The sequence below is a fragment of the Harmonia axyridis genome, chromosome 2, assembly GCF_914767665.1.
Source record: "Harmonia axyridis chromosome 2, icHarAxyr1.1, whole genome shotgun sequence".
Classification (NCBI taxonomy): domain Eukaryota; kingdom Metazoa; phylum Arthropoda; class Insecta; order Coleoptera; family Coccinellidae; genus Harmonia; species Harmonia axyridis.
The window spans coordinates 56,422,885-56,435,763 of NC_059502.1; the positions used below are offsets into that span (position 1 = coordinate 56,422,885).

Here is a 12,879-nt window from a genome sequence, read left to right on the forward strand (position 1 = left end):
CCTTTTGAATTGGTGTATTGGATTTTTTGCAACAGAAGATATGAATAATATCAGATATTCGAGTGAAGTCACCTATTTCACGCACATTGACATTCATTATTCAGTTTGAGAATTTCGAGGATCTGAAAAGAAAGTGAACCTTAACAGAAAGGTAGCCTATCCAGAAATTATCATTATTATTTTTCCGATATAATTTGAAAAGAATTGTTACATAAAAAACTAAGTAATAAAATAGCCGAATCAAGAATTCACATTTACCTCTCGAACAGAGAAGCTGACTTTATCGGATGGTAGTGAATGATGGTATTAGGAGATTTCAAGAGGTTTCTAAACACGAATCATGGCTCAAGAGCAACAATCAGAATATCGAAAAATGGAAAAAATTAAATCTTATTTCTCCGGCAATTGTTGATCCTTCAAGTTAAAGCCAGAATTATCGAATTAGCGTGTTATTTTTCGAAATAAACGGTCACGAGATTCTTTCTCCAATTGATCCAACCAGTGCCGGTTTAAGGTCTTTTTGAGCCCTGGGCACAGAAGACCGATGCTCCCCCTCGATGGCTTGGACCCTGGTCAATCTCTTGGAATCGCTGACACTTCAAAAAGTATTGAATTTAAATATCCAATTTAATTGTTACATTTAATAGCCAAGGAAAAAAAGACAATTATTCATAGGAAATTGAAAATAACATTCACTCAAAAAAAACATTTTTTTTTCGGGACTTATTATTTGTGAACTGCCGTATTATTAGGTCACAATCTAGAATCTTCATTGTCATTTATAATTATTCTGATGAATTTTTCATCTTCTGTTATCGAAAGTTGTGTAAACCAAAATTCCGCTTAGGTCCAGGCACTTTCCGGCTCCTGCGCCCAGTCTATGGACCGGCACTGGACTCAACAATATGACCTGCACTTCCATCAATACTTAATTATGCATGAATAAACCTAAATGAATGTCCTACTCAATTCATCCTTGACCTAATTTTTGAAAGATCCTTTTACGAACCAACTGCTCTAACATCTCGTCAAAATGTCTGTATTTTAAGTATTTCGAGCCAGGAGTGGCCCTAAACAATAAGGTTCCACTTACTGATGTCGAATACGTCCTCCAATTCGATTCTGTCAGTCCATCAGTTTCAGAACTGCAGTATCAATCGGTTTGAAAATCTGTGTTTGGATGTAAAAACACAATGTGAAGTCTCATGCAGAATATCATATATTTATCGCTTAACCAGAAACATTGAAAGGAATATCGAAAATATATTACCCAATATTTCCGTGACTACAAAGTCTTATATGATATAGCCCTTTCACTAAGAATCCAGGTATGTAGGTATACAAAATGACAGCCAAAACGAGACCATCTAGAATAAAAATGACAAGAATAAGACCCCCCTCGAAATCGTCTCGAAGTCCCAGGAAAACTTCTAAACCTTTCTCTCTTTCGATTTTTCTCGCGGTTTTCGAGTAAATGGGATGTTGTGGATTGATATACAAGTCTCATTCCTTTGTGGGCAATTTGACAGCACCACGACGAAAAATCTATTGAGGGTCACAATCTAAAATTTGATTAGTTATTATCTGGATATTTGAGGTTTGATGTTTTCTTTAATGATAGAAATTTGATACACTTTATTTGTACCATTTTTATTAGAATGAAAAGTTATTTGCATAAAATATTTCCATATGAGCTGGGGCCAAACGGTAGGTCCTAGGAAAAAAGTCATATGGAGTACCCCTCCTAGAATCAAACCAGTATACCGGGTGGATCGTCTAAAATCAGCTCACGATCCTGGGTGTCCGAAAAAAAATATTTTTTTTTATGCGGATACCCAGTGAGGGATCTACCGCTATAGTGGGTTCCAAAGGGCGGAGCCCCTCCGGCGCGCAAAGCTAGTTGATATTATATGGGTGTTGATATGAAATAACACTTTCAAGTTCCAAGAAAAATCTTGAGCTGATCTCATTATCCACCTTAAAAACAGGGTTTTCGACTTCACTTTTCGACAAAATGGTGCGTCTGTTCCGTAAATCACTTCACGAATTTTGAATTTGGCTGCAATCGATCGAATTGATTTCGTATAGAATAGACTCTTTCTTTGACATAATCTCAGATAATAATCTAGCATTGTTAAATCACTTGATCGAGCTGGCCACTTAAGAGGAATTACCACCACGCGTATTAGTCAAATTTTGGTCTCTATTCATTTTCCTTCTGGCGATCCTGCGATAACCAAACTTTTTACGCTGTAGGAAGTTGTACATTTACTTCATCTTCTTCCTTTTTTCGCAGAAGAGAGAAGAGGGCAGCACTGTAGGACTACTTTCACGAAATTATAGTTTTACTTCTTTTATAATGATTTTTGATATTTTTTCTTCACGAATATTTCAAGAATATATCAGTTCTTTGTAAGAAATACATGAAATCAATTGTTTTGCGAAAAAAGAAAATTCACCAATTTTTTTTGCCATTCATAAATTGAATATATTTACTTTCTTCCATGTACCTAGATTATTGTTCAAGGAAATTATGTGAAAACCCCAGAAAAATTGGTGATTTGTAAGAAGAAATATCTCTAATTTCGTTTTGAACTAATGGTGATACCTCTTAACGGCTGAATTTCTTCAAATTATGCGATCGAGAAATTCGGTTTTCAATTCATTGTAACGGTGGCTATGTGACTTGTGGCACCGTTCTGCTGAAACCACATGTTAGTGATATCCAAAATAGGCAAAAATTGAGATGTTAAGTTAACCGCATTTCGAGCCGAATTTTCGATAAAAACAGCCCAATCATTCCTCCAGACGTCACAACTCACCATACAGTGACTCGTTCAGTATGTAAAGGGTTTTCAGAAGCCCAAATGCGACTATTTTGCTTTTTGACTTAGTCTGAAATATAAAATCCAAACAACGGGTTGTTCTTGAATTAAATGAACGAATCTTCGGCGATGTGAATGATCGGTCGGCTTCAATTGTTGCACATTTGCACCTTGTAATGCTTTAAAGCTAAATCCTTACGCAGAATTCACCATGTGGCTATTGTAGATAATCCCAATAATTGAGAAAATCGAGGAATTGACAAATTTGAAACTTGTTTAACACTGTGGCACGTGGCTGCGATGTCACTTGAACGACCTGCTCGAACACGTGCTGGTGTGGGCACATTATGTATCGTGCCTGTCAACTCAAATTTATCGATCAAATTCGTAATAGCGGCCTCAGAAGGACGATTATGTTGACCGAAAATATCCTGAATTTGACGAGATGTAACTTTCACAGATACACCATTTTCATAGTTTCGAGTGGAATCTCTTAGGCGTACGATTATGTTGGCCGAAAATATACTGAATTTTACGTTATGTAATATTTGTATCATTTTTATAGTGTCCAAAACAATCGGTGATTTGTGGGAAGAAATATCTCTAATTTAGTTTTGAACTGAGTAGCCACGTGGTGGTGTTCCCTCTTAAGGTTTTTCGAGAGTAAGTTGGCATACCAGTGTTCAAGATATCTTAAGATGTGACCATATTGAAAAACTAAGTTCTTAATGAAAAACAAATTGGTAAAATTGATGTCAGTTGTTCGAAAAAGATTAGTAGTTTCAGTCATCACTTTTTGACGAGTTCCACTACTTATAGATTCACCTTGTATTTACTCAATAGACTAGTTTAGTAATGTTGATAATACTATATTTGACACGATAGAATTAAAATATAGAGCAAAACTGATAAATCAGTGGAAAAATTTTGAAAATCCATCAATAAATGACTGAGAAATAGATTATTTAAATTTACGTATTTTAGCGCGGAACGTCTTTGCTCTTCAACTCGTCTGTGACGTCACGCCACTTGCCTGTGATCGCTACACCATAAATTACGTTTAAATACTTAGCCGCGCCAAGGCTCTCGCGCTGTTTGTAGTTGTACAGTGTAGTTTTAACTCGAGTTTTGTTTTTATGTCACCATAATGGAAGAAGGCTTCGTGAAAGGACAAAATTATTTTTACTCAATAACTTATTTCAAACCAACACACACCTTAGTATTTTTATTATCAGAAATAGACAGCTAGTACTGATAGGTACTTACATCAAAATGATCTTCACACACATATGAAGTAGTTTCAGGTCCAATTAAGCCACGCCTCATTAATTTGAACCACTTCTTCCTTTGATTCATGTCATTTGGTACATGAAAAAACAATTTATTGGGGTTTGCTTGTCGTGCTTGCACACATAGGCACAATACAATATTTGTAGACTTTTTTTTTATTTCAGCCATCGTGTAACGAACAAAACACGACACGAACGGCACGAGTGATTGTACACCAATGAATTCGTAAGCACTCTGCGAATACCAGTCGCCTCGTGTAAGTGGCGTGACGTCACACACTAGACTAGGAAATTATTCTTCCAAGCGCAACTTCAAAGTTCCATAACTTTTTCATTTCTAGAGATATTTCCATGATTCTTCCACATTTTTGTTTCATTTGCTTAAATTTTCAGAATTAATCCTTAAAAAAAATGGAAACTAGTCCATTAAAGACTGACAATAAAACCAATGTACCTACATTCTTCTTCTTCTTCAAGTACCTATCTGCTTCGAATATTGGCAATCATATTTTGTTGGTAGCAGCTCGAAACAGTTCTGCTGAACTTTTCTCAAACCAGGTTCTCAGGTTCCGCAGCCATGATATTCTTCTTCTTCCGGGTCCCCTCTTAGCTACTACTTTTCCTTGAATTATATTCTGCAGTAGGGAGTATCTCTCTATATTTCTCATAATATGCCCCAGGTATTCGAGCTCTCTTCTCTTAACTGTATAAATGATTTCCAGGTCTTCTCTCATTCTCTTTAGCACTCCTTTATTTGTTATGTGAGCTATCCAAGGTTTCTTGAGCATTCTTCTGTATAGCCACATTCCGAAAGCTACCAATTTTTTCGTGGTGATTTTGTTAGTGATCAAGATTGCCATACAGTAATACGGAAAAGACATCTTAGTTGTCTTACCTTTGTTTCCAGAGATAAGTTGTGGTTCTTGAAGATGGCACTCATTCTGTTGAAGACCGACCTAGCCTTTCCTATTTTAGTTCTTGTGCGTTGTCCCATTGCTCATTTATTGCAGTATCAAGATAGTTGTACTGCTTCACTCGTTCTATTCGAGTTCTGTGCACGTACAAGTGAGCTCCTGTTATATTAGCTTTGCTCATTATCATCTGTTTAGTCTTCTGCACATTAATATTAAGACCATATTGTTGACTGTGATTCGTGATTCGGTCCATCAGCCCCCAAACTGTCAGCTATCACAATGTATCGTCGGCGTATCGAATATTGTTCAGCCTAACTCCGTTCAAAAGGATACCTTACTCCAGTCCATCCAGTGCTTCGTTACCAGCATTAATGAATATACAGGGTGTTTCCTAAACATGCGGCAAAAATTCGGGGGGTTGTTCCTTGGACTATTTTAAGCATGTTTTGTCCTTGGATGATTTTTGAAAAACCTCTTTGTTTCGAAGATACAGGGCGAACAACATTTTTCATATTTTTAAAATTAATAATACTTTAAATAAAAATGCGTACCGCACTGTGTTTACTAAGTAGGTACAATTTATTTTTAAATTTGTTTAACAACATTCCAATTACTAAAAATGACCAGTTTTTTGACTAAAAATTGATAAGTGCAGATGGTAAAGGAATACAGATCAAACACGGTTTTCATTTGAATTCGTTTTGTGATGTATTAGCAATTTTTAGTCAAAAAACTGGCCGTTTTTAGTAATTGGAATGTTGTTAAACAAATTTGAAAATAAATTGTACCTACTAAGTAAATACAGTGCGGTACGCATTTTTATTTAAACTATTATTAATTTTAAAAATATGAAAAATGTTGTTCGCCCTGTATCTTCGAAACAAATAGGTTTTTCAAAAATCATCAAAGGACAAAATATTCTTAGAATAGTCCAAGGAACAACCCCCTGAATTTTTGCCGCATGTTTAGGAAACACCCTGTATAATAGTGTCTCAAATATAGTAAAAATCAAATCTAAAATCCCAGACAACAAAAAAATAAAATTAAAAGTTGTGTTTATCTTCGGCATTGATAATAATTTGATTCGTCACGATAATGCCCAATATTCATTTTTATGTAAAAACCCCAGAAAAATCGTTGATTTGTAAGAAGAAATATCTAAAATTTCGTTTTAAACTGAGCAGCCATGAGATCGTGTTCCCTCTTGAGGCTTTTCAAAAGTAATTGTGCATACCAGTGTTTGAAACATCTCAAGCTGTGACCATATTGAAAAAGAAGTTCTTATCGAAAAACATTTTGAATAAACATATAGTAGTAGGTAGTATACGCAATTTTTACATGTCCCCAACATGGTTGGATTACGTTGTCAGATTGTGATATCTTTTCAAATCCACAATTTCACTATATCGTTATGAATGTATATTACATCGAATGAAATACATTTATTTGAGTGATTCTCGATTGAATATGCAAATTTGAATATTTGGAATCCGATATTGTTCGTTGTCGAATTTATAATGAGCAGAATATTTATTATTTTCTGTATCTACCTGCTAAAATCCAAGGTTTGGCAACTTTTGCTCTCCTAGTGTCATTGGTTGTATCACGTCGTTTGGCGCGCTTGAAGTTTGTTTTCTGAATTTCTGATAATAATAATAATAATAAACATTTTTATTCTCCAAAAATCATTACATATTCTTCTATACAATAAAATTGGGAAACGTCAAAAGAAAAACCAAAATACAAATTAAATTAACGAATTCAATCCTGAGAGGAACTCTGAGATATTATAAGGTTCTTGATGAAGCAATAACCTGTAGATCTCTTTCCGAAACGATTTGAAATCACTTATTTCTCTTATGTGTACTGGTAGTGAATTGAATAGCTTTATACACATATATGTTGGAGATTTTTCAGTAGATGCCAGATAATGCTGAGGATAATGATATATTTAGGAATCTATTTATTTCAATATATTTTGAGTTAATATGAAACGTTGATTTACTATGGGATATACGTCTGTGAAGAATTGGGCGAATTGAATGAAATATCGTATACCTTATATGTTTTCATTTTCTCTCGCTTCATGTCAAATTTGATAGTTCATGTTGAGGACAAAATTCTCTTACTGAAAATGACATATGCTTCCTCTATCAATGTTTATTACTCTGAGGAATGAATTGATGTCAGATTAGTAGTTTCAAGCATCACTTTTTGTCGAGTTGTATATATCTTCGGCATTGATAATAATTTGATTCGTCACGATAAAAAGCCAGTAGAAGAACTGACTAATGATAACAAAAACTAGCCCGTAATCATTCCGTTGGAAGTCTCTGACGTTGATCGAGCAGTAATTTCGACTCTTTTTTGTTCAAGAGGGTAAGGGACACGAACAGTTCCGTGCAACAGCTCTCTACGGAAAGGGAGGAGCGCGAGAGAGAGCGCTGGAGTTTGCTGAGGCACGCTAGAGACGAGGCGGAAAGAAGTTTGTCTCTGGCTGCCCAACTGAATGCCAAGGAGGTTCAGCTTCAGATAGCGCAAGAGCAACTTCAAGAGGTGAGTATTTCATTGGGAATTGTTTTCAATCAGTGTACCCAACTGCGGGGAATTTTCCCTTTTTTGGGGATTTTAGCATCCAAAAGGGAATAAGGATTTGTTTAATGAGATCACTGAATTAGGGAAATTTTTGAGATAATATCATATTTTAATGGAGATTCATAAATATCCTGCTATAGGCGCTAATTAGATATTTTTTTTTAGATTTTGTTTCACATTAGCATAGGCGTACAATTTTGCTTCCGCCGTTTTTACAAGAAATTCGAGGCTTTATTGTAAAAAACTTTTTATACATTTATGATCGCTTTTGTAGCAGTCCATGAATTGATCCAATTTTTAACTTCCAGACCAGACGTGCTGGTCAGCTAGGTCGTGTATGTAAAATCACTTTATCATATCTCTCGTTGTATTGCAGTCGTTTGTCTTTCAAGGCTCATCTTAAATGCATTGATTTCGTTATATAACGATCGCCTGTAATTGTTTCAGTCGGTTTTAACAACTCAGAATACACTACGCCGAGCTGGTCCAAATACTGAGCATAACCTCAGAACCGTGAATATTCAGTTTGGCCGTCATTGTGAAGCATGGCCGAGATATTCCCATGATTCTTGCGTTTGGGATTATCGTAATGATCCCATTTTTCCTCGAAAGTCACAATGTGATCCAGAAATCCCTTCCGTCTTTGCCTTGAAAGCAGCTGTTCACAAGCAAACAAATGCCGTTCAACATCTCTCGGCTTCAACTCGTACGGCACCCAATTTCCTTGTTTCTGAATTATTCCCATGACTTTCAGGCGTTTTGAAATGGCTTTCTGCGTCACTCCCAATGATCCTGCCAATTATTGTTACGTTTGACACGAGTCTTGATCAAGCTATGCCTCCAATTCTGCTTTTCGAAAACCTTCTCTCTTCCACCTCCATGCTGGTCTTCGAAGTCAAAATCACCGTTCTTGAAGCGTTAAAACCACTCTCGGTACATTCTTTCACTAAACGCGTCCTCACCATAGGTATTTGAGAGAATTCGACGAGCCCCAGCCGCAGATTTCTTCATATTAAAGCATAAAATTAAAACCTCCCGCAAATGACGAGAATTTGGCTCGTAAGCTGACATGTTTAATCGAGAATAACTTCATGATGCAGACACAAATCGACTAATATTTAGGAAGCGTTATGTTTACGAATACCTAAGCTTATTGTATGACATCTACGATCTTTTTACTTGGACTACCACTTACCGCTACAGCTATCTATTGAAAAACGGCGGAAGCAAAGTTTTACACTCTCTTCCGAAAGTTATTGCAAAAAAAAATTTTTTTTGATTACGGCATTCATCGGTAAAATACTGATTGACTAGGACGACTACCTTCAAATGGGACATTCCAGGGAAGAAAGATCTCAAATTAATGAATGTTTATTTCAATGTAAACAGGAAGATATGCCAATAACGATGGAAAACGATATCAGCCAAATTGAAATTCACATCTACTCTTTCATTCTGTAATTTTCCTTTGGAATATTCTACTAGTTCCCCATGGGCTTTATTTTTGATATTCCTGTTTGCGTATGCTGAACTTTTTATTTTCCATTGACAAGTTTTCTGCCTCAATATTTCGATGAAACCTATCAAAAATGCTTCTGTATTTGTATTTGTATTTGCATTTGTAATGTCTACAACGAGCATACAATATTTTAACCCATCAAAACATACATTCATTTTGCACAAAAATTTGGTACGCTACGAAGTTCCGGCAGTACCTGATAAATTGCCAGCTGTCTGTGACCATCAGAAATCCGACCCGGATACTCAATAAAACAAGTAAACAACCTCTCGAGTGGCAGGTTTCGATGGCAGCCTGGGATGGCGGTCAGTGTAGACTGGCTGCCATTTGGAAGCCAGCCATTTGGACGCCTGGATTACAAACGCTCGAAAAAACGCCTCGTGATTGGTGGGCATAAGGTTGATATGGTATATGTCTTATTTTTGATGCAGGTTTCAACAGGTGCCATAACTCTTTATGAAAATTTAAAATGACAAAATCTATTCATCCAAACCTAATCGGAAAAGAACCTACTGTTAAAATATATGTGCAAGGCAAAAACTCGACCTGTATAATTCAATAATTAACTTATTGTCTTTACTAGTCATGCTGCAAGTTATATACGTACATTGCATGAGTTCTATGGCCCTGTGAGCATGTATGAAGTTTGAACAATTTCATGAACGTCGACATTATCGTCAACAATTTTAAGTCTTGCAATTTCGTTGAATTTATCTTATTTTTTACAGGCCCGCAGACAGCTTGCTTCTAGCGGCTGTTTATCAGACCAGGAATCACTAGCCTCGCTGCCTAGGCATGGCATAAACGGTGGAGCTCTAACACCCGGTTCGGGAGGTTTGATCTCAGGTCACCACGGCCTAGGTTTGATCTCCGGAGACCGTGGCAGTTGCAGTGCCGATTCGGGTGTTAGGGTCAGTTCTGACAGGGAAAGCGGTGCTACTTCTATTGCCGGTAATCTGTCCGACTCGACCACCGATGGAACTCCTACGATAACCATAGAAGGTGGAAATATCGATGCCGATTCGGTTTCTATAGTTTCTTCGTTACCGCCACCACATATGTACCAAAGTAAGTATCACAGCTTTCTTTGGTTCACTACCCTAGATATCCTTAACAAATTTTGAGGGGTCAATCATCTAAATATGAAATGTTTCTAGTAGATTCGTTTTCTTGTTGTTTTAATTAATGATTAATTGATTAATCAGATTTTTGAAATTCCTAATACGACTAACGAATTCTTTATGCAAGGTGACGGATCTTTAAGTAGAATTTAGGACTTCACTAATGGATTACATTAAAACCTCGTTACGAAGCTCTTCCAAAAGCGTCTTGCTCGGAAAAGTACAAAAAATCCTAAAATGCTCGAAACGTAAAATGAGTGTTGCTAGTTACAAGAAAGTCTTCCACTGTCACGAATTCGGGAGAATTTTGAAGAATTTGCTCAGATTCTGTTGATGTGATGTCAGTGGAATCTGTCTCGTCTGAAAATTCGAATGCAGCCTTCAGAACGAATGTGTTAATTTCATACCAAGCTGTAGTAGGAAAATATTTAGGGTGTAAGACATTAATAGTTAGTTTCGTTTAAAATTTCCTCCTTCATATACCTCAAGTTTCCCCTTTTGTTTAACCACTTTGATACTACCATGATCTAAGGGCAGTTCGTATGTGACCTTAGGTGGCAGAAAAACAATTTGTATGCTCGGGACAGGGATGTCTTTTGAGATGTGGAGGATAGTTGTGAATAAATAGGATTTGGCGAGGTATTCTAGAGCCAAGTTTTTAAACATATTTGTGATCCAAGAACGAGCTCGATACAATGAGAGTGGCTTATGTTCGATGTGTCATGTGAACAAAGCGCGTTTGCAATTGTTTGATCAATCAAGTGCCGTCGCTAGGGGGGAGGCAAAGTAGGTGATCGCCTAGGACGGCAACATTGAAGGGTGGCATTTCAAGCTTAATCAACAAATATCATATGTCCAGAAATTCAAAGAACCGAATGAGATATAATTTAGTCGGGAACAGGATGGAATACTTACAAAAAGTCATACTCATGAACTCAACGATATCGATTTGTTGTTACCTATATACAGAAAAAAAAAATAATGCAATTCAATTCTCACATAAAGTCAATCTTGACCAAAAGCATGTTAGGGCTAGTTGATTTGATTACTAATTTAAAATGTTTGAGGATTTATAATTTTGTAGTTACTAACCTTTATAGTCTAAAACAAAAACCAAACTGGTTTCAGGTTTTGAAGACTGCATTCGAGCTTATTTTATATAATAATAAGTTGGTTTTTGGTCTAACAAAAGTGGATAAAGCATGTTTTCCTAATTTTTGCAGCTATTACAACTAAAGACTGTAGTCCAACACTATCTCCACTAAATGCTAACAATTTCTCTAGATCTATTGACTCAAGTGTTTTGTCCAGGTGAGTGATATTAATGCAATAATAGCATAACAGAACATCCATAGAAAAAACATAATTTTACATTATGCTTCCTTATTTCCTCTTTCAATGCAAACTATTAAAATAAATAATCAAAATGAAAATAACGCAATCAATTGAGTTTTTGAAGTAGAAAGGGTCAGGTTATTAAAATAAAACTACTACTGAGAACAACTCCAATTAGTTTTGATTTCATTCTAAGATTGGCTCCATTGAACTATAATTAATATATATTCTTATTTTGAAAAATTGGAAAATATGTCCGTTCTTCATTCTTCAATGGAAAAGGTTTTCGTCTAAAAAATAATTATTTTCTTGGTTTTGCTTATTAAGATTTCAATGATTTTCATACAGTCGTAATATTTCTTTAAAGTTGTTTGGCGAGTCGTTCGTGAGCCAGAATGTATATAGGCGTGCCCTCTGCCTAAGGATTGTTATGTTACGTGCCGAGATCATTGGTGGACACATCAGTTAGACAATCCATCACTCTCTGCCTAAGACACCCTCCCACACCATCGTGTAGCGGTTACTCTGCTTTTTTTTTTTTTTTTGTTAAAGCAGCAGGGGGTATCCATTTACAGACGAACCTTATCCAAAGGAACAAGTGTGAGGGTCCAGGCTCATCTAAGCGAGAATACTCACTAAACCTAACCTGCTGATTCTTAGGTTTCGGGCATAAAGCCTATAAACCATTTATCTCTTGGTCGGATAAATTTCTACTTGCACACTATTGTGCTGGGTTATTCGAGAGTCCTTTTTATTCGGATTGTTTCTTCAATTTGATGTGTTTTTTGAGTTTCCTATATATTAGGGTCATCGTTTCGCAATTGATCGCTGGGTCTTTTGCGGTATATTCTCATTCTTCTTGCATCTTCGGCAGGGTCGTAGTCAATTAATCTTCTCAATTCTTCGTTGGGATGTTCTATCAATTTTTCGAATATTCTTTCGGCTTTTTTCTTCATGTAGTCAGTTATTCTGTCCCATTTTAAGTCTCTGTGGATTTGGATGTTTCTAACAAACCAAGGGGCATCTATTGCTCATCTTAGATATTCATCTTCCGTTGATTGAATTCTCTTGATGTGGTTCTTTGCCGCGTATCCCCAAGCCACTGAGCCGTACGTGAGATGGGGTCTGGCAACGGCTTTAATTATCCTGAGTTTGGTGTTTATGTCCATTAGCTTCTTCTTCCGATGATTGGGTATAGACGGTTCATCGCTTTGTTGGTTTTATCCACCGCATACTTAACATGTTGTTTCCACGTTAGTCCCGTATCCATGATCACACCTA

General features: G+C 36.3%; 1 protein-coding gene across 5 annotated transcripts in view; it reads left to right on the top strand.

The window, feature by feature from the left end:
- LOC123674060 (kazrin) overlaps window positions 1-12,879 on the top strand; it is a 122,307-nt gene that overhangs the window by 87,148 nt on the left and 22,280 nt on the right. For all 5 annotated transcript variants that reach the window (XM_045608896.1, XM_045608898.1, XM_045608900.1 and 2 more), the window contains exons 7-9: window positions 7,405-7,584; window positions 9,871-10,210; window positions 11,487-11,574. In XM_045608896.1, coding sequence (XP_045464852.1) covers window positions 7,405-7,584; window positions 9,871-10,210; window positions 11,487-11,574 — 608 coding nt within the window. The remainder of the gene's footprint in view (window positions 1-7,404; window positions 7,585-9,870; window positions 10,211-11,486; window positions 11,575-12,879) is intronic.